General features: G+C 69.6%; 1 protein-coding gene across 2 annotated transcripts; it reads right to left on the minus strand.

The window, feature by feature from the left end:
* Positions 1 to 9,252: 9,252 nt before the first annotated feature.
* Positions 9,253 to 23,240, minus strand: SLC25A10 (solute carrier family 25 member 10). 2 transcript variants are annotated; one of them, XM_075904190.2, is made up of 11 exons: positions 23,071 to 23,240; positions 19,520 to 19,639; positions 17,499 to 17,613; positions 17,373 to 17,421; positions 16,172 to 16,213; positions 12,755 to 12,798; positions 12,027 to 12,097; positions 11,837 to 11,929; positions 11,272 to 11,349; positions 11,065 to 11,121; positions 10,023 to 10,238 (listed from the first exon to the last, which is right to left on the minus strand). In XM_075904190.2, the coding sequence occupies exons 1-11, from the start codon at positions 23,158 to 23,160 to the stop codon at positions 10,137 to 10,139; spliced, it is 861 nt and encodes a 286-aa protein (XP_075760305.1). In that variant the 5' UTR covers positions 23,161 to 23,240; the 3' UTR covers positions 10,023 to 10,136. The 2 variants fall into 2 exon arrangements, with proteins under 2 accessions (XP_089627991.1, XP_075760305.1); XM_089771865.1 differs by lacking the exons at positions 12,755 to 12,798; positions 16,172 to 16,213; positions 17,373 to 17,421; ... (1 more) ...; positions 19,520 to 19,639; positions 23,071 to 23,240 and adding exons at positions 12,283 to 12,404; positions 12,445 to 12,743 and having other exon boundaries at positions 9,253 to 10,238.
* Between the last annotated feature and the right edge of the window lie 498 nt (positions 23,241 to 23,738).

Here is a 23,738-nt window from a genome sequence, read left to right on the forward strand (position 1 = left end):
GAGAGGAACAAAGGGAGGTGGATGCTGCCCTGACTGGGGGGCAGGGCTGGAAGAGGGTTAGTTAGTTCCTGTCTGGAAAGCAGGGGAGAAGGAGCTGGGGAGGGGGCTGGGACTCCCCCATCTCAAGGGGGGCACTGAGGCCTCTTAGCCCCAGTTCCTGTGACCAGATTACATCTGTGCTGCGCTGTGCTGGAGGAGCAATAAACCACCCTCAATTCCACTGGCTGGTGCAGTCTGTTTGTGCCATTTCGGGGTGCAGGAGACGGGGAACCCCCAACGCGCCGTCACAGCCCCGCACCCCCCGGCCTCCACTCCCCCCGTTCTCCGGCCCCCGCTCCCTCCACTCCCTCCACTCCCCCCGCTCTCCAGTCCCCGCTCCCTCCACTCCCCCCACTCTCCAGTCCCCGCTCCCTCCACTCCCTCCACTCCCCCCGCTCTCCAGTCCCCGCTCCCTCCACTCCCCCCACTCTCCAGTCCCCGCTCCCTCCACTCCCTCCACTCCCCCCACTCTCCAGTCCCCGCTCCCTCCACTCCCCCCGTTCTCCAGTCCCCGCTCCCTCCACTCCCCCCGTTCTCCGGCCCCCGCTCCCTCCACTCCCCCCGTTCTCCAGTCCCCGCTCCCTCCACTCCCCCCGTTCTCCGGCCCCCGCTCGCCAGCCCGGGCTCACAACTGGCAGGGGCTGCAGCCGGCCACCTGCGCAGCTTGGCAGTTTCTGGTGCTGCTCAGAGGGAGCTGCTGGAACCCGCTGCCGTCCGAGCAGCAGCCTCAGAGAGGCAGGCGAGTGTCTCCCCAGGACCTCTCCAGTCTGCCAGGGCCGAGCCTGGCCTGGCATCTGACACAGTCTCCAGCCCCCACCCACAGCCGAGCACTCCTGTGCCTGCCCCCTTCCCTGCGAGCTGGGAGGACCCCTGGCATGGGGCAGCCCCCCACCCCAGCATGCCTGGCCCATGGCCCTTCAGCACAGGAGGGGCTGAGGGTGGAGACGGGGTGTGGGTGAAAAATCTCTTCCGAAAGTGGGGCCGTCCCCTGAAGGTGAGCAGGGACCGTGTGGGGGGTCAGCTGGGAACCTGCCTGGACAGGGAAGAGGCTGCCCCACAGCCCAGCCTCGAATGGCCAGGCCAAGCAGCGGGGCGGGAAGGAGGCGGCAGGGCACGGAGAGTAGGCCCTGCGAGGCTCAGGGCTGGGTTAGTCCCAGCACCTGTGATCTCCATGGCCCTGCTGGGACCCTGACACTGAGCCGGGCTGTGTGGCCACCCCAGGGTCACAGTGGCGGTGCCAAGGGAAGGGCTGAGCTGGACTCCACCCTGCCTGGCCGGAGAGCTGTGTTCGCACTGGGGTCAGTCGCACCCATGAGCAGTCGCTCCAGGTCTAAATGGACCCTCAGGCCCTTCCCGGCCCAGGGCTCCAGCTCATGAAAGCGACGCGCCCAGTCCCCACGCTGGCTCCAGGCTCTCTGTGCCCAGGGGGCAGGAGCTGGGCTCCGGGAGAGACTTCGCAACCCTTGCTAGGGCCTGGTGCTGGCCCCTTTCGGCTGCTGCAGCCCCGGCTCTGCCAGTGCCCGAGCACGGGGCCGGATTCAGACTCTGAGAAGCCCTAAGCACGGAAAAGATTCTGGTGCCCCCCATACGTCATTCATCATAAAAACAACACGACACCGAAAACCCTCTTCTGGTGCCCTGAGCACGCGCTTGGTCTGCCTATTGGGTAACCCAGCCCTGCACAGGCAGCAGAACCAGCCCAGAGCCCTGGGCCCGGGCCCAGCAGGAACCGCGAGGCCCAGAGGTGAAAAAGGCGGGAACCACGAGGCCCAGGCACGAAGGCAGCAGGGCCCAGGTGGTGAAGGTGGCAGGAACCGCGAGGCCCAGGGGGTGAAAGCGGCAGGAACCGCAAGGCCCAGGTGGTGAAGGTGGTGGGAACTGCAAGGCCCAGGTGGTGAAGGTGGCGGGAACCACAAGGCCCAGGTGGTGAAGGTGGCGGGAACCGCAAGGCCCAGGCACGAAGGCAGCAGGGCCCAGGTGGTGAAGGCGGCGGGAAATGAGAGGCAAAGGCGGCAGGAACCGCATGGCCGACCTTTCCAAATCCCTGAAAGCTGCATGGAAACTTTTTAAAGACACCATAATAAAGGCCCAACTTAAATGTATACCCCAAATTAAAAAACATAGCAAGAGACCTAAAAAAGAGTGACAGTGGCTTAACCACCATGTAAAAGAAGCAGTGAGGGACAAAAAGGTATCTTTTAAGAAGTGGAAGTCCAATCCTAGTGAGATAAATAGAAAGGAACATAAACACTGTCAAATCAAGTGTAAAAATGTAATAAGAAAAGCAAAAAAAGATTTTGAGGAACAGCTAGCCAAAAACTCAAAAAGAAATAACAAAATGTTTTTAAGTACATTAGAACTGCTAAAAAGTCTGTGGGTCCCCTAGATGATCGAGCTATAAAAGGAGCAATCAAGGACGATAAAGCCATTGTGGAGAAACTAAATGATTTCTTTGCTTCAGTCTTCACGGCTGAGGATGTTGGGGAGATTCCTGAATCTGCACCGTCCTTTGTGGGTGATGAATCTGAGGAACTGTCCCAGATTGAAGTGTCATTAGAGGAGGTTTTGGAACAAATAGAAAAACTTAATGTTAACAAGTCTCCGGGACCGGATGGCATTCATCCAAGGGTTCTAAAAGAACTCAAACGGGAAATTGCTGAGCTATTATCTGTGGTTTGTAACCTATCCTTTAAATCGGCTTCCGTACCTAATGACTGGAAGGTAGCCAACGTGACACCAATATTTTAAAAGGGCTCTAGAGGCGATCCTGGCAATTACAGACCGGTAAGTCTAACTTCAGTACCGGGCAAATTAGTCGAAACAATAGTAAAGAATAAAATTGTGAATCATGTAGAAGAACATAATTTGTTGGACAAAAGTCAACATGGTTTCTGTAAAGGGAAATCCTGTCTTACTAATCTGTTAGAGTTCTTTGAAGGGGTTAACAAACATGCGGACAAGGGGGATCCAGTAGATGTAGTATACTTGGATTTTCAGAAAGCCTTTGACAAGGTCCCTCACCAAAGGCTCTTGTGTAAATTACAAGGCCATGGGATAAGAGGGAAGGTACTTTCTTGGATTGAGAACTGGTTAAAAGACAGGAAACAAAGGGTAGGAATAAATGGTAAATTTTCAGATTGGAGAGGGGTAACTAGTGTATACCCCAAGGGTCAGTCCTGGGACCAACCCTGTTCAACTTATTCATAAATGATCTGGAGAAAGGGGTAAGCAGTGAGGTAGTAAAGTTTGCAGATGATACAAAACTGTTTAGGACAGTCAAGACAGAAGCAGACTGTGAGGGACTCCAAGAAGATCTCACCAAACTGAGTGATTGGGCAACAAAATGGCAAATGAAATGTAACGTGGATAAGTGTAAAGTAATGCACATCGGGGAAAATAACCCCAACTATACGTACAGTATGATGGGGGCTAATTTGGCTACGACAAATCAGGAAAGAGATCTTGGAGTTATTGTGGACAGTTCTCTGAAAACATCCACGCAGTGTGCAGCGGCGGTCAAAAAGGCAAATAGGATGCTAGGAATTATTAGGAAAGGGATAGAAAATAAGACCCAGAATATCTTACTGCCCCTGTATAAAACTATGGTACGCCCACATCTGGAATACTGTGTACAGATGTGGTCTCCTCACCTCAAAAAAGATATTTTGGCCTTGGAAAGGGTTCAGAAAAGGGCAACTAAAATGATTAGGGGTTTGGAACAGGTCCCATATGAGGAAAGGTTAAAGAGACTGGGACTTTTCAGTTTAGAAAAGAGGAGACTGAGGGGGGATGTGATAGAGGTATATAAAATCATGAGTGGTGTGGAGAGGGCCGATAAAGAAAAGTTATTTATTAGTTCCCTAAATAGAAGAACTAGAGGACACCAAATGAAATTAATGGGTAGCAGATTTAAAACGAATAAAAGAAAGTTCTTCTTCACACAGCGTGTTGTCAATCTGTGGAACTCCTTGCCAGAGGAGGCTGTGAAGGCTAGGACTATAACAGAGTTTAAAGAGAAGCTGGATAAATTCATGGAGGTTAGGTCCATAAAAGGCTATTAGCCAGGGGATAAAATGGTGTCCTTGGCCTCTGTTTGTCAGAGGCTGGAGAGGGATGGCAGGAGACAAATCGCTTGATCATTGTCTTCGGTCCACCCTCTCTGGGGCACCTGGTGCTGGCCCCTGTCGGCAGACAGGATACTGGGCTAGATGGACCTTTGGTCTGACCCAGTACGGCCGTTCTTATGACCTGCGGCCCGGCCAGGCAGCGGGCGCTAACGCGTCTCCCAAAGACTCTGGTGGAGCAGAGGCAGCTGTGGTGCTCCCCCTGCTGGGAGGGACAGAATGGGTCTTGGCTGAGGTGTCTGGTCCTGTGATAAAATCCCGCTGAAGGGGGCTGCTGGCAACAGCTGTGGGTGCTCCGGCTCCCCTGCCCAGTCCACTTGCTGGAGGCCGGATCCCCACGCGGCGGGTGCGGAGGCCGGGCAGGGCTGGCAGCGGCGTGGCCCACGGGGGCAGAAGCCCTGCGGGAACACGGCCCTGTGTTGGCCTCAGCGTCCCTTTGCTGGCTCCGGCTGCTTTCCCGGCTCTGCTGCCCAGGCTGTCAGCGGGGAAGGGTCCTGGGCCTGTCTGCCGGGGCTGGGCCCAGGGTTGGGGTGGCTCAGTGGTTCCCTGTTGTCACCGGCCCGGCAGCCAGGACACGGGGCTGATGGGCCTTTGCTCTGGCCCAGCCAGCCGCCCTGGGCTTCGTGGGATTTTACTTTCCTGCCCTGGGTCCCGACTGCTGGGAGCTCCCCCACAGCCTGCTCCCAACAGCACCCCCTGCTGGGAGAGACTGGACCCGCACGTGCTGGTTTACACGCCCAACGCTCCCCCACAGCCTGCTCCCAACAGTACCCCCTGCTGGGAGAGACTGGACCTGCGCGTGCTGGTTTACACGTCCAACGCTCCCCCACAGCCTGCTCCCAACAGCACCCCCTGCTGGGAGAGACTAGACCTGCGCGTGCTGGTTTACACGCCCAACGCTCCCCCACAGCCTGCTCCCAACAGCACCCCCTGCTGGGAGAGACTGGACCCGCGCGTGCTGGTTTACACGCCCAACGCTCCCCCACAGCCTGCTCCCAACAGCACCCCCTGCTGGGAGAGACTGGACCTGCGCGTGCTGGTTTACACGCCCAACGCTCCCCCACAGCCTGCTCCCAACAGTACCCCCTGCTGGGAGAGACTGGACCCGCGCGTGCTGGCTTACACGCCCAACGCTCCCCCACAGCCTGCTCCCAACAGCACCCCCTGCTGGGAGAGACTGGACCTGCGCGTGCTGGTTTACACGCCCAACGCTCCCCCACAGCCTGCTCCCAACAACACCCCCTGCTGGGAGAGACTGGACCTGCGCGTGCTGGTTTACACGCCCAACGCTCCCCCACAGCCTGCTCCCAACAGCACCCCCTGCTGGGAGAGACTGGACCTGCGCGTGCTGGCTTACACGCCCAACGCTCCCCCACAGCCTGCTCCCAACAGTACCCCCTGCTGGGAGAGACTGGACCCGCGCGTGCTGGTTTACACGTCCAACGCTCCCCCACAGCCTGCTCCCAACAGCACCCCCTGCTGGGAGAGACTGGACCCGCGCGTGCTGGTTTACACGCCCAACGCTCCCCCACAGCCTGCTCCCAACAGCACCCCCTGCTGGGAGAGACTGGACCCGCGCGTGCTGGTTTACACGCCCAACGCTCCCCCACAGCCTGCTCCCAACAACACCCCCTGCTGGGAGAGACTGGACCTGCGCGTGCTGGCTTACACGCCCAACGCTCCCCCACAGCCTGCTCCCAACAGCACCCCCTGCTGGGAGAGACTGGACCTGCGCGTGCTGGTTTACACGCCCAACGCTCCCCCACAGCCTGCTCCCAACAGCACCCCCTGCTGGGAGAGACTGGACCTGCGCGTGCTGGTTTTCACGCCCAACGCTCCCCCACAGCCTGCTCCCAACAGCACCCCCTGCTGGGAGAGACTGGACCTGCGCGTGCTGGCTTACACGCCCAACGCTCCCCCACAGCCTGCTCCCAACAGCACCCCCTGCTGGGAGAGACTGGACCTGCACGTGCTGGTTTACACGCCCAACGCTCCCCCACAGCCTGCTCCCAACAGCACCCCCTGCTGGGAGAGACTGGACCTGCACGTGCTGGTTTACACGCCCAACGGTCCCCCACAGCCTGCTCACCACAGGACCCCCTGCTGGGAGAGACTAGACCAGCGCGTGCTGGTTTACACGCCCAACGCTCCCCCACAGCCTGCTCCCAACAACACCCCCTGCTGGGAGAGACTGGACCTGCGCGTGCTGGTTTACACGCCCAACGCTCCCCCACAGCCTGCTCCCAACAGCACCCCCTGCTGGGAGAGACTGGACCCGCGCGTGCTGGTTTACACGCCCAACGCTCCCCCACAGCCTGCTCCCAACAGCACCCCCTGCTGGGAGAGACTGGACCCGCGCGTGCTGGTTTACACGTCCAACGCTCCCCCACAGCCTGCTCCCAACAGCACCCCCTGCTGGGAGAGACTGGACCCGCGCGTGCTGGTTTACACGCCCAACGCTCCCCCAGAGCCTGCTCCCAACAGCACCCCCTGCTGGGAGAGACTGGACCTGCGCGTGCTGGCTTACACGCCCAACGCTCCCCCACAGCCTGCTCCCAACAGCACCCCCTGCTGGGAGAGACTGGACCTGCGCGTGCTGGCTTACACGCCCAACGCTCCCCCACAGCCTGCTCCCAACAGCACCCCCTGCTGGGAGAGACTGGACCCGCGCGTGCTGGTTTACACGCCCCACGCTCCCCCACAGCCTGCTCCCAACAGCACCCCCTGCTGGGAGAGACTGGACCCGCGCGTGCTGGCTTACACGCCCAACGCTCCCCCACAGCCTGCTCCCAACAGCACCCCCTGCTGGGAGAGACTGGACCTGCGCGTGCTGGTTTACACGCCCAACGCTCCCCCACAGCCTGCTCCCAACAGCACCCCCTGCTGGGAGAGACTGGACCTGCGCGTGCTGGCTTACACGCCCAACGCTCCCCCACAGCCTGCTCCCAACAGCACCCCCTGCTGGGAGAGACTGGACCCGCGCGTGCTGGCTTACACGCCCAACGCTCCCCCACAGCCTGCTCCCAACAACACCCCCTGCTGGGAGAGACTGGACCTGCGCGTGCTGGCTTACACGCCCAACGCTCCCCCACAGCCTGCTCCCAACAGCACCCCCTGCTGGGAGAGACTGGACCTGCGCGTGCTGGTTTACACGCCCAACGCTCCCCCACAGCCTGCTCCCAACAGCACCCCCTGCTGGGAGAGACTGGACCTGCGCGTGCTGGTTTACACGCCCAACGCTCCCCCACAGCCTGCTCCCAACAGCACCCCCTGCTGGGAGAGACTGGACCCGCACGTGCTGGTTTACACGCCCAACGCTGCCAGCCGGGCTCCCCCTGCCCGGTGTCTGGCCTGGCTCCTGCGTGCCCTGCCCCATGCAGCACAGAGCCGCACTGACCCTGCGGCCCGTGTTTATGCTGCGCTGGCCAACAGGCGCAGCCCAGAACCCTGGCCCCAGGCTGAGCGGGACCTGGCAGGTGACAGGGCCCCGCTGCCGGGCTGCTGGGCACAAACCCTCAGGGCCACCACAGGATCAGTAGACGCCCGGGGGCTCTGAATCGCCATGCTGCTGGCATGGAGCCATGCCCGGCCCTGGCCCGCCCACGTGCTGCGAACAGCCTCACAGCAGTGCCCTGCCCTTTGGGTGCAGCCTCGGCTCCCCCCGCTGGAGCCCTGCTGTTCCCGTACAGCTCGGGCAGCACAGCCATGTGGGGGCTGCTGCCGCCCCCCTTCCGCCTGCTTTGTGCCCCTCCGACGGCTGCCAGCGCCCCCTGGGGCAGCGAATCCACGCGGGCGGGGCCAGTGGAGCCCATGAGGCTGGCGGAGAGGCCAGGGCTGGCAAAGCTGGGAGCAGATCGACAGTGGGGCCAGCCCCCAGGCCTGGGGAATCTGCACCCCCCACATGTGGGACAGACACAGCTGGCTCTGGGGAGGGGAGAAGCTCTGGGGCTCTGGCCTCTGCCACGGAGCCCACAGGAGGGAGCAGAGGCCAGTCCCAGCCCCCCTGCACCCCGAGCTGGCTGCAATCGGGCAGGATCTCTGGTGCGGCTCCCCTGCCCTACCTGAGCCCCCTCTGGGGGCAGGGCCAAGTACAGCGAGAGCCAGACAGTCATTAGGCCTCGTTAGGGTGACGAGCTTCCCCATGCTGGGCTGGCTGCCTTCCACCTGCTGGAGCCCAATTAGTGTCACGTCTGGGCTGCGGCGTCCGTGAAGTGAAACGTGTGAAGCCAGCGGGTGCCCGTGGCCCAGCCTCGGCCCTGCGCTTCCTCGCCGCTCGGGTGCCAGCAGCCCCCCTCCCCACAGCCCGCCTCCCCACAGCCCGCCCTCTCCCCACACTCCCTCTGCCCCACAGCCCCCCTGCCAGCAGCCCCCCCTCTCCCCACAGCCCCTCTGCCCCACAGCCCCCCTGCCAGCAGCCCCCCTCCCCACAGCCCCCCTCTCCCCACACTCCCTCTGCCCCACAGCCCCCCTGCCAGCAGCCCCCCTCCCCACAGCCCCTCTGCCCCACAGCCCCCCTGCCAGCAGCCCCCCTCTCCCCACAGCCCCTCTGCCCCACAGCCCCCCTCCCCACAGCCCCCCTCTCCCCACAGCCCCTCTGCCCCACAGCCCCCCTCTCCCCACACTCCCTCTGCCCCACAGCCCCCCTGCCAGCAGCCCCCCCTCTCCCCACACTCCCTCTGCTCCACAGCCCCCCTGCCAGCAGCCCCCCCTCTCCCCCTGCCCCACAGCCCCCCTGCCAGCAGCACCCCCTCTCCCCACAGCTCTCTGACCCACAGCTCCCTCTGCCAGCACCACCCCCTCTCCCCACAGCTCCCTCTGCCCCACAGCATCCCCCCTCTCCCCACAGCTCCCCCTTGCCCCACAGCGTCCCCCCTCTGCCAGCAGCTCCCCCTGCCAGCAGCCCCCCCTTGCCCCACAGCACCCCCAGCTGAGCCCGGCTTGCTTGGGACAAGCCAGGTAACTGCAGGGACCCAGGAGCTAGTGGGGCCCCTACAACGGGAACCAGCTGCCACGGAAGGTCGACGTGCCACGGGCTGGACACGCAGAGTCCTTGGGTCCCGCTCTCCAGGGACACTGCTGGCTGGGACAGGAGGTGGGGGAGCGCCTAAGAGCCCAGTGTGGCTCTCCCTCCTCGCACCCCACAGGGGCCAGGGCCCACGTCCCCCGCCCCAGGAAAGCAGCCGCACGGCCGGCCGTGGTTCCAGTGGTTTATTGGCGAGGTTCTTTGATCCCACGGGTCACCCGCCGGGCAGGACCCCGGCCATGGCTCGTTGCCTGGGCCCTGCCTCAGCAGCAGCAGCAAGGAGAAGAGGCGGTTCGCGGGGCGCAAGCCTGAGAGAAACAGCCCCCTTCTCGGGGGGGGGATGGGGCCCGGTTCGGACACCCCCGCGGAGCTGCCTTTGGCCTGGCCTGGGGGCGGCTCCACCGGAACGTGCGGCCACGGGGCGTGGACACAGCTAGAGCCCTCCCTGGGCGCCACGCAGAGCCAGCCAGCCAGCCGTGGGTCCAGCCCGCCGGCCGTGGGTCTGGCCCCACAGCTGCTTTCCATCCACGAACGAGCCTTTCCCAGGGGTTCCTGGCGGGCGGCCCAGGCCCGGAGGGGGGCAGGAGAGGGGCCTTTCCCATCATTGGTACGAGCACAGATCCCTGAGGAGCCCGACAGCGCCTGGGTCCGGGGAGGATTTGGCTGAGCAAACGGCTCTTTAAAGCACGAGGCCGGGGGGCTCCGGGCAGAGCGTCCGTGGGCCCAGGGATGGGGGGGCTCATCGGCCCGGCAGGGGCAGAGATACGTGGGGGCCTGGCCCCTCCCCAAGGCCCCCGGCTGCCAGACTCTGCTGTAAACAAGCAGGGAGCCCTGGGCCCCCGGCAATGGAAGGGGCAGGGAGCGAGGCCCCCGGCGCCGGGGCAGGGCGGGAGGGGCTCTGGGGGGCGGGAGGGCCCCGAGGAGCCGGGCGTGGGGGGCGGGGCGGCCCCTCAGGCCAGCACTTTGATCCCAAAGTATTTGCGCAGCTGCTCCAGGAAGAGGAAGGTGAGGACGGTGTGAGGCACCAGGCGGATGGCGGCAGGAACGAAGCCCTGGAAGCGCAGAGGGGAGGGTCAGGCTCTGCCCCCAGGCCCAGCCCCCACAGCCCCTCGCCTGCCCGCCCGGTCCCAGGGCCCCGCTGCGGGGCTGGTAACCGGGCCCTGGGACGGCCCTGGCCACGGGGACACGGGTTAGAGCAAGTAGCACGCCCCTCAGCTCATTCCCTCCCCCCCCCCTGTGATCCTCCCCCGCCCCTCCCGCCCCCTCCTGGCTCCTCCCCTGCCCCCACATGGCTCCTCCCCCCACCCCTCCCCTGCCCCCACAAGGCTCCTTCCTCGCCCCCTCCCAGCTCCTCCCCCCGCCCCTCCTGTCTCCACATGGCTCCTCCCCCGCCCCCTCCCGGCTCCTCCCCCCGCCCCTCCTGTCCCCACATGGCTCCTCCCCCGCCCCCTCCCGGCTCCTCCCCCCACCCCTCCTGTCTCCACATGGCTCCTCCCCCGCCCCCTCCCAGCTCCTCCCCCCGCCCCTCCTGTCTCCACATGGCTCCTCCCCCGCCCCCTCCCGGCTCCTCCCCCGCCCCTCCTGTCCCCACATGGCTCCTCCCCCGCCCCCTCCCGGCTCCTCCCCCCGCCCCTCCTGTCCCCACATGGCTCCTCCCTCGCCCCCTCCCAGCTCCTCCCCCCGCCCCTCCTGTCTCCACATGGCTCCTCCCCCGCCCCTCCCGGCTCCTCCCCCCGCCCCTCCTGTCCCCACATGGCTCCTCCCCCGCCCCCTCCCGGCTCCTCCCCCCGCCCCTCCTGTCTCCACATGGCTCCTCCCCCACCCCCACACGGCTCCCCCCCCATCCCCCCACGGCTTCACCCCAGCCTCAGCCCGTACCTTGTAGAAGGCCAGTGGGCCGAGCTTGGCGGTCTCCACGGCGCAGTGGACAACGCCCTGGAAGAAGGGGCCAGTCAGCCAGGGGAACCCGCCTCGGAGGCTCCGGCTCGCAGCTGCCCTGCAGACAGGCGTGTGGGGTGCGAGGAGCCAGGGACCCAGTCGGGGGGCAGTGGGGTGGGGGGCCGGGCTGGGCCCAGGGCTACTCACCCGGTACTCTCCCTGGGAATTCATGAGGCGGGTCTTGAGCACGTCCATGGGCTGGCAGAGGAACGTGGCGCATCCACCCTGGGGGACGGGACGAAGATGGGTCCAGCCCTGGTGCCCCAGCCCTGCCCCTCCCCGTTCGGGCCAGCAGGGGGCAGGTGAGCAGGCCCAGGGGCTGCCTCCGCACCCCCCGCTGGAAGAGCAGGCCCCCTTGCTCCGCCTGAGGACGAGAGACGACTACTGCTGCCAGCCGCGGAGCAGCTCCTTTGCTCCCGGAATACGGGGCCCTGCGCGGCCTGGGGTCCCCGATGTGCCGAGGGGCGCAGCCTGACATGCTGGGGCCTCTGCTGACCAGGGGCCTCCCCACCCCCAACACTTTTCCATCCACGTGCAGAATAAATCTTCCTGCGCACAGAGCTGTGTGTGGATGTGCACCACCGCTCGAAACCCCAGCCCAGCTGTGGGCGCTCTGCTGAGCAGCTGCCCGAGCGCCTGGCTTAGGGGGCACTGCCCCACATCTCTGGGGCTGAGCTGTGGGGAGGCCACGGCCAGCCCCTGCCCCACTCACTGCGATGAAGCTGGCCAGGAAGTGGGTGACGATGTTGTCGGAGAGGAGCCCGGTGGTGAGGACCAGCTGCTTGGCCTGGTCGTAGCAGGAGAGCTGCAGGAAGGGGGCAGTTAGTGGGGCTGCCGGGCCTGGGGGAGCCGGTCGCAGCTGCCCCAGTGCACGGGGGCACGTGGCGGGGGACGGTCCCTACCTGTCCGACGGTGACCAGGGCGCCTCGGCTGGACGCCATCGTAGCCCCTGAGAACAGCTTCCTCGGGCCCTCTGCGCGCCGGGGGGGGGGAGGGGTTTAGTGCGAGCCTGGGACTGCACCCGGCCAGCCGGGCCCCACCCTTTCCAGCAGCCCCCTTGCCCCGCCCCCGCAGCAGCTGCCTGCGACTCCAGTCCCCCCCCCTCCCCGGGTAACTCCCTGCCCTGCCTCTCACCCCGAGGAAAGACGACTCACTCACCCTAGCACTGGCTCCTTTCGGCCTGGCCTGGCCTGGCACTGCTCGTCTGTCTGGCTGCCTGCTCGTCTGTCTGGCTGCCTGCTCGTCTGTCTGGCTGCCTGCTCGTCTGGCTGTCTGGCTGCCTGCTCGTCTGGCTGGCTGCCTGCTCGTCTGGCTGGCTGCCTCTTCCTCCTTGCTTTCAGGCCACCTGCGGGCGTTTCCCTCTTGGGGCCTCTCACCGTGGCGTCTGGTCTGACCCTGGCTGCACTGCCCCACGGGCCTAACCCGCACTCGGACCCTGAGGCCCTTCAGTGGCAGCATCTGGACGAACGACTCCCCAAGCCCCAGCCTGCCCCTTGAACCCTGCCCCGCCCGGCCCATGGCCTGTAGCCACCCCCCTGGAACGACCCCGCCCCTGGCCCCTGGGCAAAGGGAGCTCTGAGCCACCCCGGGGGCGCGTCCTGCCCCGCTCAGGCGACAGCGGATGCCCTACCCTCGCGGAGCACGCGGTACAGGCCGTCCAGGGCGTGGGAGTAGCTGGAGAGACAAGGGAAAGAGGAAAAGCCGGAGCCCCCCAATCAGCCCGTGTGCCCTGCGCTGCTGGAAGTTAACGCTGCACTGACCCCCCCCACTGCACTGACCCCCCCGTCTACCTCACTGACCCCCCCGCCCACTGTACTGACCCCCCTGCCTACCTCACTGACCCCCCCCACTGCACTGACCCCCCCGCCTACCTCACTGACCCCCCCGCCCACTGTACTGACCCCCCTGCCTACCTCACTGACCCCCCCGCCCACTGTACTGACCCCCCTGCCTACCTCACTGACCCCCCCGCCTATCCCACTGACCCCCCCGCCCACTGTACTGACCCCCCCACTGCACTGACCCCCCTGCCTACCTCACTGACCCCCCCCACTGCACTGACCCCCCCGCCTACCTCACTGACCCCCCCGCCCACTGTACTGACCCCCCTGCCTACCTCACTGACCCCCCGCCCACTGTACTGACCCCCCTGCCTACCTCACTGACCCCCCCCACTGCACTGACCCCCCTGCCTACCTCACTGACCCCCCCGCCCACTGTACTGACCCCCCTGCCTACCTCACTGACCCCCCCGCCCACTGTACTGACCCCCCTGCCTACCTCACTGACCCCCCCACTGCACTGACCCCCCCGCCCGCTGTACTGACCCCCCCACTGCACTGACCCCCCGCCTACCTCACTGACCCCCCTGCCTATCTCACTGACCCCCCCGCCCACTGTACTGACCCCCCTGCCTACCTCACTGACCGCCCCCACTGCACTGACCCCCCTGCCTACCTCACTGACCCCCCCGCCTACCTCACTGACCCCCCCGCCCACTGTACTGACCCCCCTGCCTACCTCACTGACCCCCCCGCCCACTGTACTGACCCCCCTGCCTACCTCACTGACCCCCCCGCCCACTGTACTGACCCCCCTGCCTACCTCACTGACCCCCCCGCCCACTGTACTGACCCCCCTGCCTACCTCACTGACCCCCCCGCCAACTGTACTGACCCCCCTGCCTACCTCACTGACCCCCCCGCCCACTGTACTGACCCCCCCGCCTACCTCACTGACCCCCCCGCCAACTGTACTGACCCCCCTGCCTACCTCACTGACCCCCCCGCCCACTGTACTGACCCCCCTGCCTACCTCACTGACCCCCCCGCCTATCGCACTGACCCCCCCGCCCACTGTACTGACCCCCCTGCCTACCTCACTGACCCCCCCGCCCACTGTACTGACCCCCCTGCCTACCTCACTGACCCCCCCGCCTATCGCACTGACCCCCCCGCCCACTGTACTGACCCCCCCACTGCACTGACCCCCCGCCTACCTCACTGACCCCCCACTGCACTGACCCCCCCGCCTACCTCACTGACCCCCCCCACTGCACTGACCCCCCCGCCCGCTGTACTGACCCCCCCACTGCACTGACCCCCCGCCTACCTCACTGACCCCCCTGCCTACCTCACTGACCCCCCCGCCCACTGTACTGACCCCCCCACTGCACTGACCCCCCGCCTACCTCACTGACCCCCCACTGCACTGACCCCCCCGCCTACCTCACTGACCCCCCCACTGCACTGACCCCCCCGCCCGCTGTACTGACCCCCCCACTGCACTGACCCCCCGCCTACCTCACTGACCCCCCTGCCTACCTCACTGACCCCCCCGCCCACTGTACTGACCCCCCCGCCTACCTCACTGACCCCCCCGCCTATTGCACTGACCCCCCCGCCCACTGTACTGACCCCCCCACTGCACTGACCCCCCGCCTACCTCACTGACCCCCCACTGCACTGACCCCCCCGCCTACCTCACTGACCCCCCCACTGCACTGACCCCCCCCGCCCGCTGTACTGACCCCCCCACTGCACTGACCCCCCGCCTACCTCACTGACCCCCCCGCCCACTGTACTGACCCCCCTGCCTACCTCACTGACCCCCCCGCCCACTGTACTGACCCCCCCTGCCTACCTCACTGACCCCCCCGGCCACTGTACTGACCCCCCCCACTGCACTGGCCCCCCTGCCTACCTCACTGACCCCCCCGCCCACTGTACTGACCCCCCCACTGCACTGGCCCCCCTGCCTACCTCACTGACCCCCCCGCCCACTGTACTGACCCCCCCGCCTACCTCACTGACCCCCCCGCCTATCGCACTGACCCCCCCGCCCACTGTACTGACCCCCCCACTGCACTGACCCCCCGCCTACCTCACTGACCCCCCAGCCTACCTCACTGACCCCCCCACTGCACTGACCCCCCCCCGCCCGCTGTACTGACCCCCCCACTGCACTGACCCCCCGCCTACCTCACTGACCCCCCCGCCCACTGTACTGACCCCCCCACTGCACTGACCCCCCGCCTACCTCACTGACCCCCCTGCCTACCTCACTGACCCCCCCGCCCACTGTACTGACCCCCCTGCCTACCTCACTGACCCCCCCGCCTATCGCACTGACCCCCCCGCCCACTGTACTGACCCCCCCACTGCACTGACCCCCCGCCTACCTCACTGACCCCCCACTGCACTGACCCCCCCGCCTACCTCACTGACCCCCCCACTGCACTGACCCCCCCCGCCCGCTGTACTGACCCCCCCACTGCACTGACCCCCCGCCTACCTCACTGACCCCCCTGCCTACCTCACTGACCCCCCCGCCCACTGTACTGACCCCCCGCCTATCGCACTGACCCCCCCGCCCACTGTACTGACCCCCCACTGCACTGACCCCCCCGCCTACCTCACTGACCCCCCCACTGCACTGACCCCCCCGCCCGCTGTACTGACCCCCCCACTGCACTGACCCCCCGCCTACCTCACTGACCCCCCCGCCCACTGTACTGACCCCCCCACTGCACTGGCCCCCCTGCCTACCTCACTGACCCCCCCGCCCACTGTACTGACCCCCCCACTGCACTGGCCCCCCTGCCTACCTCACTGACCCCCCCGCCCACTGTACTGACCCCCCCTGCCTACCTCACTGACCCCCCCGGCCACTGTACTGACCCCCCCCACTGCACTGACCCCCCGCCTACCTTACTGAACCCCCCCGCCCACTGTACTGACCCCCCCACTGCACTGGCCCCCCCGCCTACCGCGCTGACCCCCCCCCGCCCACTGCCTTGACCCCCCTCCTTTAGCCCCCCACCCCAACCCCCCTACCTCATTGACCCCCACTGAGTGCCCCCCCCAGCAAGGGTGGGGCTTGGAGCAATGCTGCCCCCCTGTGGCCATTCTGCCGCACTGCAGCTGCAAGCCACAGATGGGCGGGGGAAGGGCTATGGACAGGATCCCGCGCCCCCTCCCCCTGCCGCACACGGGGGAGGGGAGGGGCCCAAGCCAGCAGGCCCCCCGCTCACTGCAGGGCCACTCACTTCCGCCTCAAATGCACCGGCTGCTTCATGTCGTTCTGCATCCTAGGAACAGAGCAGGGTGGGTGAGGGGGGCCCCGGCCGAACCCCCGCCCCCCCCGCGCCGAACCCCTGCCCCCCCAGCGCCGAACCCCCGCCCTCCCCGGGCGCCGCGCCGAACCCCCGCCCCCCCCGCGCCGAACCCCCGCCCTCCCCGGGCGCCGCGCCGAACCCCCGCCCTCCCCGGGCGCCGCGCCGAACCCCCGCCCCCCCGCGCCGAGTCCCCGCCCCCCCCGCGCCGAACCCCCGCCCTCCCCGGGCGCCGCGCCGAACCCCCGCCCCCCCCGCGCCGAACCCCTGCCCCCCCAGCGCCGAACCCCCGCCCTCCCCGGGCGCCGCGCCGAACCCCCGCCCCCCCCGCGCCGAACCCCTGCCCCCCCAGCGCCGAACCCCCGCCCTCCCCGGGCGCCGCGCCGAACCCCCGCCCCCCCGCGCCGAGTCCCCGCCCCCCCCCCCCGCGCCGAACCCCCGCCCTCCCCGGGCGCCGCGCCGAACCCCCGCCCCCCCCGCGCCGAACCCCCGCCCTCCCCGGGCGCCGCGCCGAACCCCCGCCCCCCCAGCGCCGAACCCCCGCCCTCCCCGGGCGCCGCGCCGAACCCCCGCCCCCCCGCGCCGAGTCCCCGCCCTCCCCGGGCGCCGCGCCGAACCCCCGCCCTCCCCGGGCGCCGCGCCGAACCCCCGCCCCCCCCGCGCCGAACCCCCGCCCTCCCCGGGCGCCGCGCCGAACCCCCGCCCCCCCCAGCGCCGAACCCCCGCCCTCCCCGGGCGCCGCGCCGAACCCCCGCCCCCCCCGCGCCGAACCCCCGCCCTCCCCGGGCGCCGCGCCGAACCCCCGCCCCCCCGCGCCGAGTCCCCGCCCCACCCCGCGCTGAGCCCCCGCTCCCCTGGGCCTCGCGCTGAGCCCCCCCCACGCCGAGCCCCCACCCCCCGGGCCCTGCGCCAAGCCCCCCTCCCACGCCGAGTCCCCCCCCGCTGAGCCCCCGCCCCCCCCGGGCCTCGTGCTGAGCCCCCCCCACGCCGAGCCCCCACCCCCCGGGCCCTGCGCCGAGCCCCCGCCGAGGACACAGCCCTGACCGGCAGGCGCCGGATCCCCGGGCCAGGCACAGCGCAGCCCACGGAGTCCCTGGCAAGGGTCCCCCAGCCCCGCGCCCGAGGCGGCACTGACCTGACGTTCACCAGGTCCGCCGGGGTCCCCACAAACCCGCCAGTGAACCCTGCAACGGAGACGATCCGGGGTCACGGGGCTCGGCCTGGCCAGCACCCCCGGCCCGGCCCCCCGGCCCCTGCTCACCTCCCACAGCTCCCAGCAGCACCTTCTGGTAGAAGGGCGGGGGCCCCTGGGCGCCCCGGCTCAGGCGGTCCCGCACGCTCTCGTAGATGGCGAAGCGGGTCAGCGAGTAGGTCATCTGGGGAGAGAGTCAGACAGGCCCAGGGCTGCTCCCCGGCCCCCAAGGCCCTGCCCAGCAGCTGGGGCAGCCCGGGAAGGTGTGGGGCTGGGAAATGGGGCGAGACCGGGAGCCTGGGTAATGGGAGGGAGGAAGCAGGAAGTTTAGGGGCTGGATACGGGGGTGCAGCGGGGGCGACTCCCACGCCAGGAGGGGCATGGCTGGGAAAAGGGGGTGGGGAGCACGCTCTACGGGGGGGCATGGTTGGGGTAAGGAGACAGGGAGCGTACTCCATGGGGAGTGCACGGCCAATGAAAGGGGGTGGGGAGGGTGCTCGGGGGGGGGCTTTGGCCAGAGTAAGGGGGCGGGGAGTGCGCTGGGGGGGGCAGGGCCGGGTAAGGGGGCGGGGAGGGTGCTCGGGGGGCAGGGCCGGGTAAGGGGGCGGGGAGGGTGCTCGGGGGGGCAGGGCCGGGTAAGGGGGCGGGGAGGGCTTCGGGGGGCAGGGCCGGGTAAGGGGGCAGGGAGGGTTTCGGGGAGCAGAGCTGGGTAAGGGGGCAGGGAGGGTTTCGGGGGGCAGGGCCGGGTAAGTGGGCGGGGAGGGTTTCGGGGGGCAGGGCCGGGTAAGGGGGCGGGGAGGGTTTTGGGGGGCAGGGCCGGGTAAGGGGGCGGGGAGGGCATGGGGGGGGCAGGGCCGGGTAAGGGGGCGGGGAGGGTTTCGGGGGGCAGGGCCGGGTAAGGGGGCAGGGCGGGTTTCGGGGGGCAGGGCCGGGTAAGGGGGCAGGGAGGGTTTCGGGGGGCAGGGCAAGGGGGCGGGGAGGGTTTCGGGGGGCAGGGCCGGGTAAGGGGGCGGGGAGGGTTTCGGGGGGCAGGGCCGGGTAAGGGGGTGGGGAGGGTTTCGGGGAGCAGGGCCGGGTAAGGGGGCGGGGAGGGCATTTGGGGGGCAGGGCCGGGTAAGGGGGCGGGGAGGGTTTTGGGGGGCAGGGCCGGGTAAGGGGGCGGGGAGGGTTTTGGGGGGCAGGGCAAGGGGGCGGGGAGGGTTTCGGGGGGCAGGGCCGGGTAAGGGGGCGGGGAGGGTTTCGGGGGGCAGGGCCGGTTAAGGGGGCGGGGAGGGTTTTGGGGGGCAGGGCCGGGTAAGGGGGCGGGGAGGGTTTCGGGGAGCAGGGCCGGGTAAGGGGGCGGGGAGGGTTTCGGGGGGGCAGGGCCGGGTAAGGGGGCAGGGAGGGTTTCGGGGGGCAGGGCCGGGTAAGGGGGCGGGGAGGGTTTCGGGGGGCAGGGCCGGGTAAGGGGGCAGGGAGGGTTTCGGGGGGCAGGGCCGGGCAAGGGGGCGGGGAGGGTTTCGGGGGGCAGGGCCAGGTAAGGGGGCGGGGAGGGTTTTGGGGGGCAGGGCCGGGTAAGGGGGCGGGGAGGGTTTTGGGGGGCAGGGCCGGGTAAGGGGGCAGGGAGGGTTTCGGGGGGCAGGGCCGGGTAAGGGGGCGGGGAGGGTTTCGGGGGGCAGGGCCGGGTAAGGGGGCGGGGAGGGTTTCGGGGGGCAGGGCCGGGTAAGGGGGCGGGGAGGGTTTCGGGGAGCAGGGCCGGGTAAGGGGGCGGGGAGGGTTTCGGGGGGCAGGGCCGGGTAAGGGGGCGGGGAGGGTTTCGGGGGGCAGGGCCGGGTAAGGGGGCGGGGAGGGTTTCGGGGGGCAGGGCCAGGTATGGGGGCGGGGAGGGTTTCGGGGGGCAGGGCCGGGCAAGGGGGCGGGGAGGGTTTTGGGGGGCAGGGCCGGGTAAGGGGGCGGGGAGGGTTTCGGGGGGCAGGGCCGGGTAAGGGGGCGGGGAGGGTTTCGGGGGGCAGGGCCGGGTAAGGGGGCGGGGAGGGTTTTGGGGGGCAGGGCCGGGTAAGGGGGCGGGGAGGGTTTCGGGGGGCAGGGCCCGGCAGGGGCCCCGCGCTGACCTGGCGGCAGAGCGAGGCGCTGAGGCCGTTGTAAAGCGCCAGGACGCCGTCGGTGCGGATCACGCGCAGCCCCATCCCCACCATGCGCAGCTTCACCTCCTGCTGCGTCTGCAGGTGCACCTGGGGGGGAGGGCAGGGTCAGGCCCGGCTCCCCAGGGGGACGGGCGCCCTGCAGCGCCAGGGCTGGGGGGACCCCGCCGGGAAGGGCCAGGCCCCCTTGCCCGTCGGCGAGGGGAGGGGGCGCGGGAGCTGGAGGGGTCTGGCCTGAGGGAGGGGAGGTGCAGATGCTTTGGGTGATGCCCGGGGGCCAGGGCGTGGGTGGGGGGGGCTGCCAAGCGCAGGCCCTGCCCGGGCGCGGGGGAGGGGCACGGGGCTGCTCCATGCCCGAGGGTCCCTGTGGGGGAGCCAGACTGCAAGGCTTGGTGGGCCCAATCCGGCCCCCGAGCCGCACCCTGCTCGCCTCGGCCCTGCCCTCTGTCCCGGCCCACGCGCCCCCCAGCGCCCAGCCGGGGCCGAGCCAGCAGCAGGACGCGCAGGCGGGTCCAAGGTCCTGGGGAGTGGCAGCCAGGCCCAGGGCAAACGGCAGCAGCAGGGAGGGGCTGGCTGGCTGAGCCTCTGCTGGCATGGCTGCGGGGGGCCAGTGTGGCCATCTGTGGCTGCGGGGGGCCAGCAGTGGCTGGCCATGGCTGGGGGGGCCAACCGTGGCTAGGGAGTGGTGGCCGTGGCTGGGCCATGGCTAGGGGGCCGGTCGTAGCTGGGGTGGTAGCTGTGGCTGAGGGGCCGACCCTGACTGGGGGGCGTGGCCGTGGCTGGGCCGTGGCTGGGGGAGCCGGTCGTAGCTAGGGGTGGTAGCTGTGGCTGGAGGATCGGCCCTGCCTGGGGGGCGTGGCCGTGGCTGGGGGGGCCAGTCGTAGCCAGGGTGGTGGCTGTGGCTGAGGGGCCGACCCTGGCTGGGGGGCGTGGCCGTGGCTGGGGGGGCTGGTCGTAGCTGGGGTGGTAGCTGTGGCTGGAGGATAGGCTCTGGCTGGGGGGCGTGGCCGTGGCTGGGGGGGGCTGGTCGTAGCCGGGGTGGTAGCTGTGGCTGGAGGATCGGCCCTGGCTGGGGGGCGTGGCCGTGGCTGGGGGGGGCCGGTCGTAGCTGGGGTGGTGGCTGTGGCTGAGGGGCCGACCGTGGCTAGGGAGTGGTGGCCGTGGCTGGGCCGTGGCTGGGGGGGCTGGTCGTAGCTAGGGGTGGTAGCTGTGGTTGGAGGATCGGCCCTGGCTGGGGGGCGTCGCCGTGGCTGGGGGGGGGCCGGTCGTAGCTAGGGGTGGTGGCTGTGGCTGGAGGATCGGCCCTGGCTTGGGGTGGTGGCCGTGGCTGGGGGGGGCCGGTCGTAGCTAGGGGTGGTGGCTGTGGCTGGAGGATCGGCCCTGGCTGGGGGGCGTGGCCGTGGCTGGGGGGGCCGGTCGTAGCCGGGGTGGTGGCTGTGGCTGGAGGATCGGCCCTGGCTTGGGGTGGTGGCCGTGGCTGGGGGAGGCCGGTCGTAGCCGGGGTGGTGGCCGTGGCTGTGGGGTTTGCTTACTGGGCAGCCTCCACATGCTGCTGCCTGCTGGGTGCGAAGGCTCCGGCCCAATGCAGGGGGCAGCACTGAGCACGGCCCGGCCCAAGTTCAACCTGGGAGCTGGGGCACCCTCAGGCCTCCCCGGGCTCCCTTCCCTGCTCCAGGCTGCGTCCCTGCGGAGGCTTGGCCCGGCGGTGCAGGGGGTCGGAACGTTCCCACCTCTGTGCTGGAGCAGCAGAGACCTGGGGCCGGGGAGCCCAAGGCGCGCGGGGCTGCAGCAGCGGGGGGCTCTGCGCTCGGGCACACCCAGCGGCCGTAATGGCCCGTGTCACCCAGCCGTGGCAGGCGGCCGCAGCCCCGTGAGGGGGGGGGGGGGGCTAGAGCCCACGGAGGCCCTGGAATTCAGACGAGCTCCGCTGCTGCCCGGGGGCCTCTACCCCCGGCCCGCCCAGCCCCCATCACTGTGTATCTGGGCCTCCCGGCCTGCAGCTCCTAGGGATGGCCCCAGGGCACAGGCAGGCAAAGGATTCCTGAGCCCCAGGCCAGTGCCCAGCTCGCCTGGGCGGCCTCCGGCCGAGCCCCCCTGCACCCAGCCCAGGAGCAGAGCTCGGCCCGCCTGCCCTGGAATTCACTCCAGGCACCACAGCGCCCCGGCCTCCAGGGGGCATCAGCTCGGAGCCTGGGCGGGCAGCGGGAAGCACGACTGGGGGCCACCCATCTGATGCCAGGCTGCCTCCACCCCCGCCCTACGGTGCCGGTGCCAGGGCTGCTGGGAACAGGGCCCTGGGCTCACAGGTCATTGCTTCTCCCGGCCGGGGCGGGGCACGTGCTCCCGCAAACCCGCCAGGGCCCGGGGGTGCCCCAAAGGAACGTGCCAGGGAGCCGCTCTCCAAGCAGCCCCAAGGCCTGGGCCTGGCTGCGGGGGGAGGAGGGAGAGAAGCGACAAGGCAGCAGGATTGTGGGGGGCAGATCCAGGGCAGGTGGGAAGAGGGGTGCCCTGGGGCCGACTCCCAACAAGGGGGCCCTTCCCTGAAACGCACCACACAGACCGGCGGGCTCGGGGGCACAGACCCGGGGGGATCACAGGCTGGCACGAGGGGGTGTCGCACCCTTGGCTCAGTGCTTTGCATGTGCAGACTTCGCTTGGCTCCATGGCTCAGCCCCCCTGGGGCCAGGGGCTGGAGTGGCCGGAGGCGGTGCTCAGGGACACACAGCGGGGGGTCGGGGCCTGGCAGTGCGCGGGGAGCAGAGCACTGGGGGTGGTCCGGGGGACCGTGGGTTGTTGCACTGGGGGTTCAGGGTCTGCGGGGGCCAGCCCAGGAAAAGGGGGACAGCGGGGATCTGAGGACTGCAGGGGGCGGCCCAGGGTTAGCACGGCCCAGGGGACAGAGGGGGTGCGAAGGGGCAGGGACAGCGGGGCCCGGGGGGCGAGGCCAGGGGCAGGTGGGGGGCCGGGGGGCAGCGGGGCGAGGCCGGGGCAGGTGGGGGCCGGGGGGCAGGTGGGGGCAGCGGGGCGAGGCCGGGGCAGGTGGGGGGCCGGGGGGCAGGTGGGGGCCCCGGGGGCAGCGGGGCGAGGCCGGAGCAGGTGGGGGCTCCGGGGGCAGGTGGGGGGCCGGGGGGCAGCGGGGCGAGGCCGGGGCAGGTGGGGGGCCGGGGGGCAGGTGGGGGCCCCGGGGGCAGCGGGGCGAGGCCGGGGGCAGGTGGGGGCCCCGGGGGCAGGTGGGGAGCCGGGGGGCAGCGGGGCGAGGCCGGGGCAGGTGGGGGCTCCGGGGGCAGGTGGGGGCCCCGGGGGCAGCGGGGCGAGGCCGGGGGCAGGTGGGGGCCCCGGGGGCAGGTGGGGGCCCCGGGGGCAGCGGGGCGAGGCCGGGGCAGGTGGGGGCTCCGGGGGCAGGTGGGGGCCCCGGGGGCAGCGGGGCGAGGCCGGAGCAGGTGGGGGGCCGGGGGGCAGGTGGGGGCCCCGGGGGCAGCGGGGCGAGGCCGGAGCAGGTGGGGGCCCGGGCCGGGCCGCACCTTGAGCAGGTCCAGCGGGTGGGTGCAGCAGGCGGCGCCGCACGAGGCCAGACCCCCGAAGTACCAGCGGGACACGCGCTTCTCCGCCATCGGGCAGCTCCGCTCGGCTCCGCGCGCTCCGCTCGGCTCCTCTCCCCCAGCGCCGCTCGCCCCGCCCCCTCGGCCTTAAAAGGGCAATGCCGGAGCAAGCTTCGAAGGGCGACGGCTGGGGCCGAGTTGGGCGGGGGCAGCTCAGGCCGGCGCTGTGCAGCCAGGTCACAGCGCTAGGGGCGGGTCCCCCCTTCGCCCCAGGCCCCGCCCCCTCCCGGGGTCCAGAGCCAGGCCCCGCCCACAAGATCCTTAAAGGACTTTCCCGTTTGCGACCCGCCCGCCGGAGGGGGGGGCCGAGGTTCCAGGGCGGCCCCGCCCCCAGCAGCGCCGGGTCAGCGGCTCGTCTCCGGGGGGCTCGGCCCGGCCCCCCCCCGGGTCCCGCCCCCACGCTCTGGCAGGGGCGGGGCAGCAGCCGGGGAAAGCTCCGCTCGAGCCTCGCCCCGCTGCCCAGCCCGGCCTCCTGCGGGGGGGCCGCCCCTCCAGCCCGGGAAGGTAGCGGGGCAGAGGGGGCAGCGCTGGGGCCAGGGGCCTGTCCGCGAGGCTCCGGGTCCCCCCTTCCCCAGCCGGCGGCCCAGCCC

This window comes from Pelodiscus sinensis, chromosome 20, assembly GCF_052426305.1.
Source record: "Pelodiscus sinensis isolate ZL-2025 chromosome 20, ASM5242630v1, whole genome shotgun sequence".
Lineage (NCBI taxonomy): Eukaryota > Metazoa > Chordata > Testudines > Trionychidae > Pelodiscus > Pelodiscus sinensis.

Bases quoted from the DNA above. Each gene is read 5' to 3' on its own strand.
- SLC25A10 (XM_089771865.1), bottom strand. From the start codon at position 12,642: ATGGGCCGGGCGGGGCAGGGTTCAAGGGGCAGGCTGGGGCTTGGGGAG. The intron at 12,405-12,444 runs GCAGCCAGCCAG...CCAGACGAGCAG, and splicing joins CTGAAAGCAAGGAGGAAGAG to GCAGCCAGACAGCCAGACGA. The intron at 11,930-12,026 runs GTAGGGACCGTC...CCCTTCCTGCAG, and splicing joins CCCTGGTCACCGTCGGACAG to CTCTCCTGCTACGACCAGGC.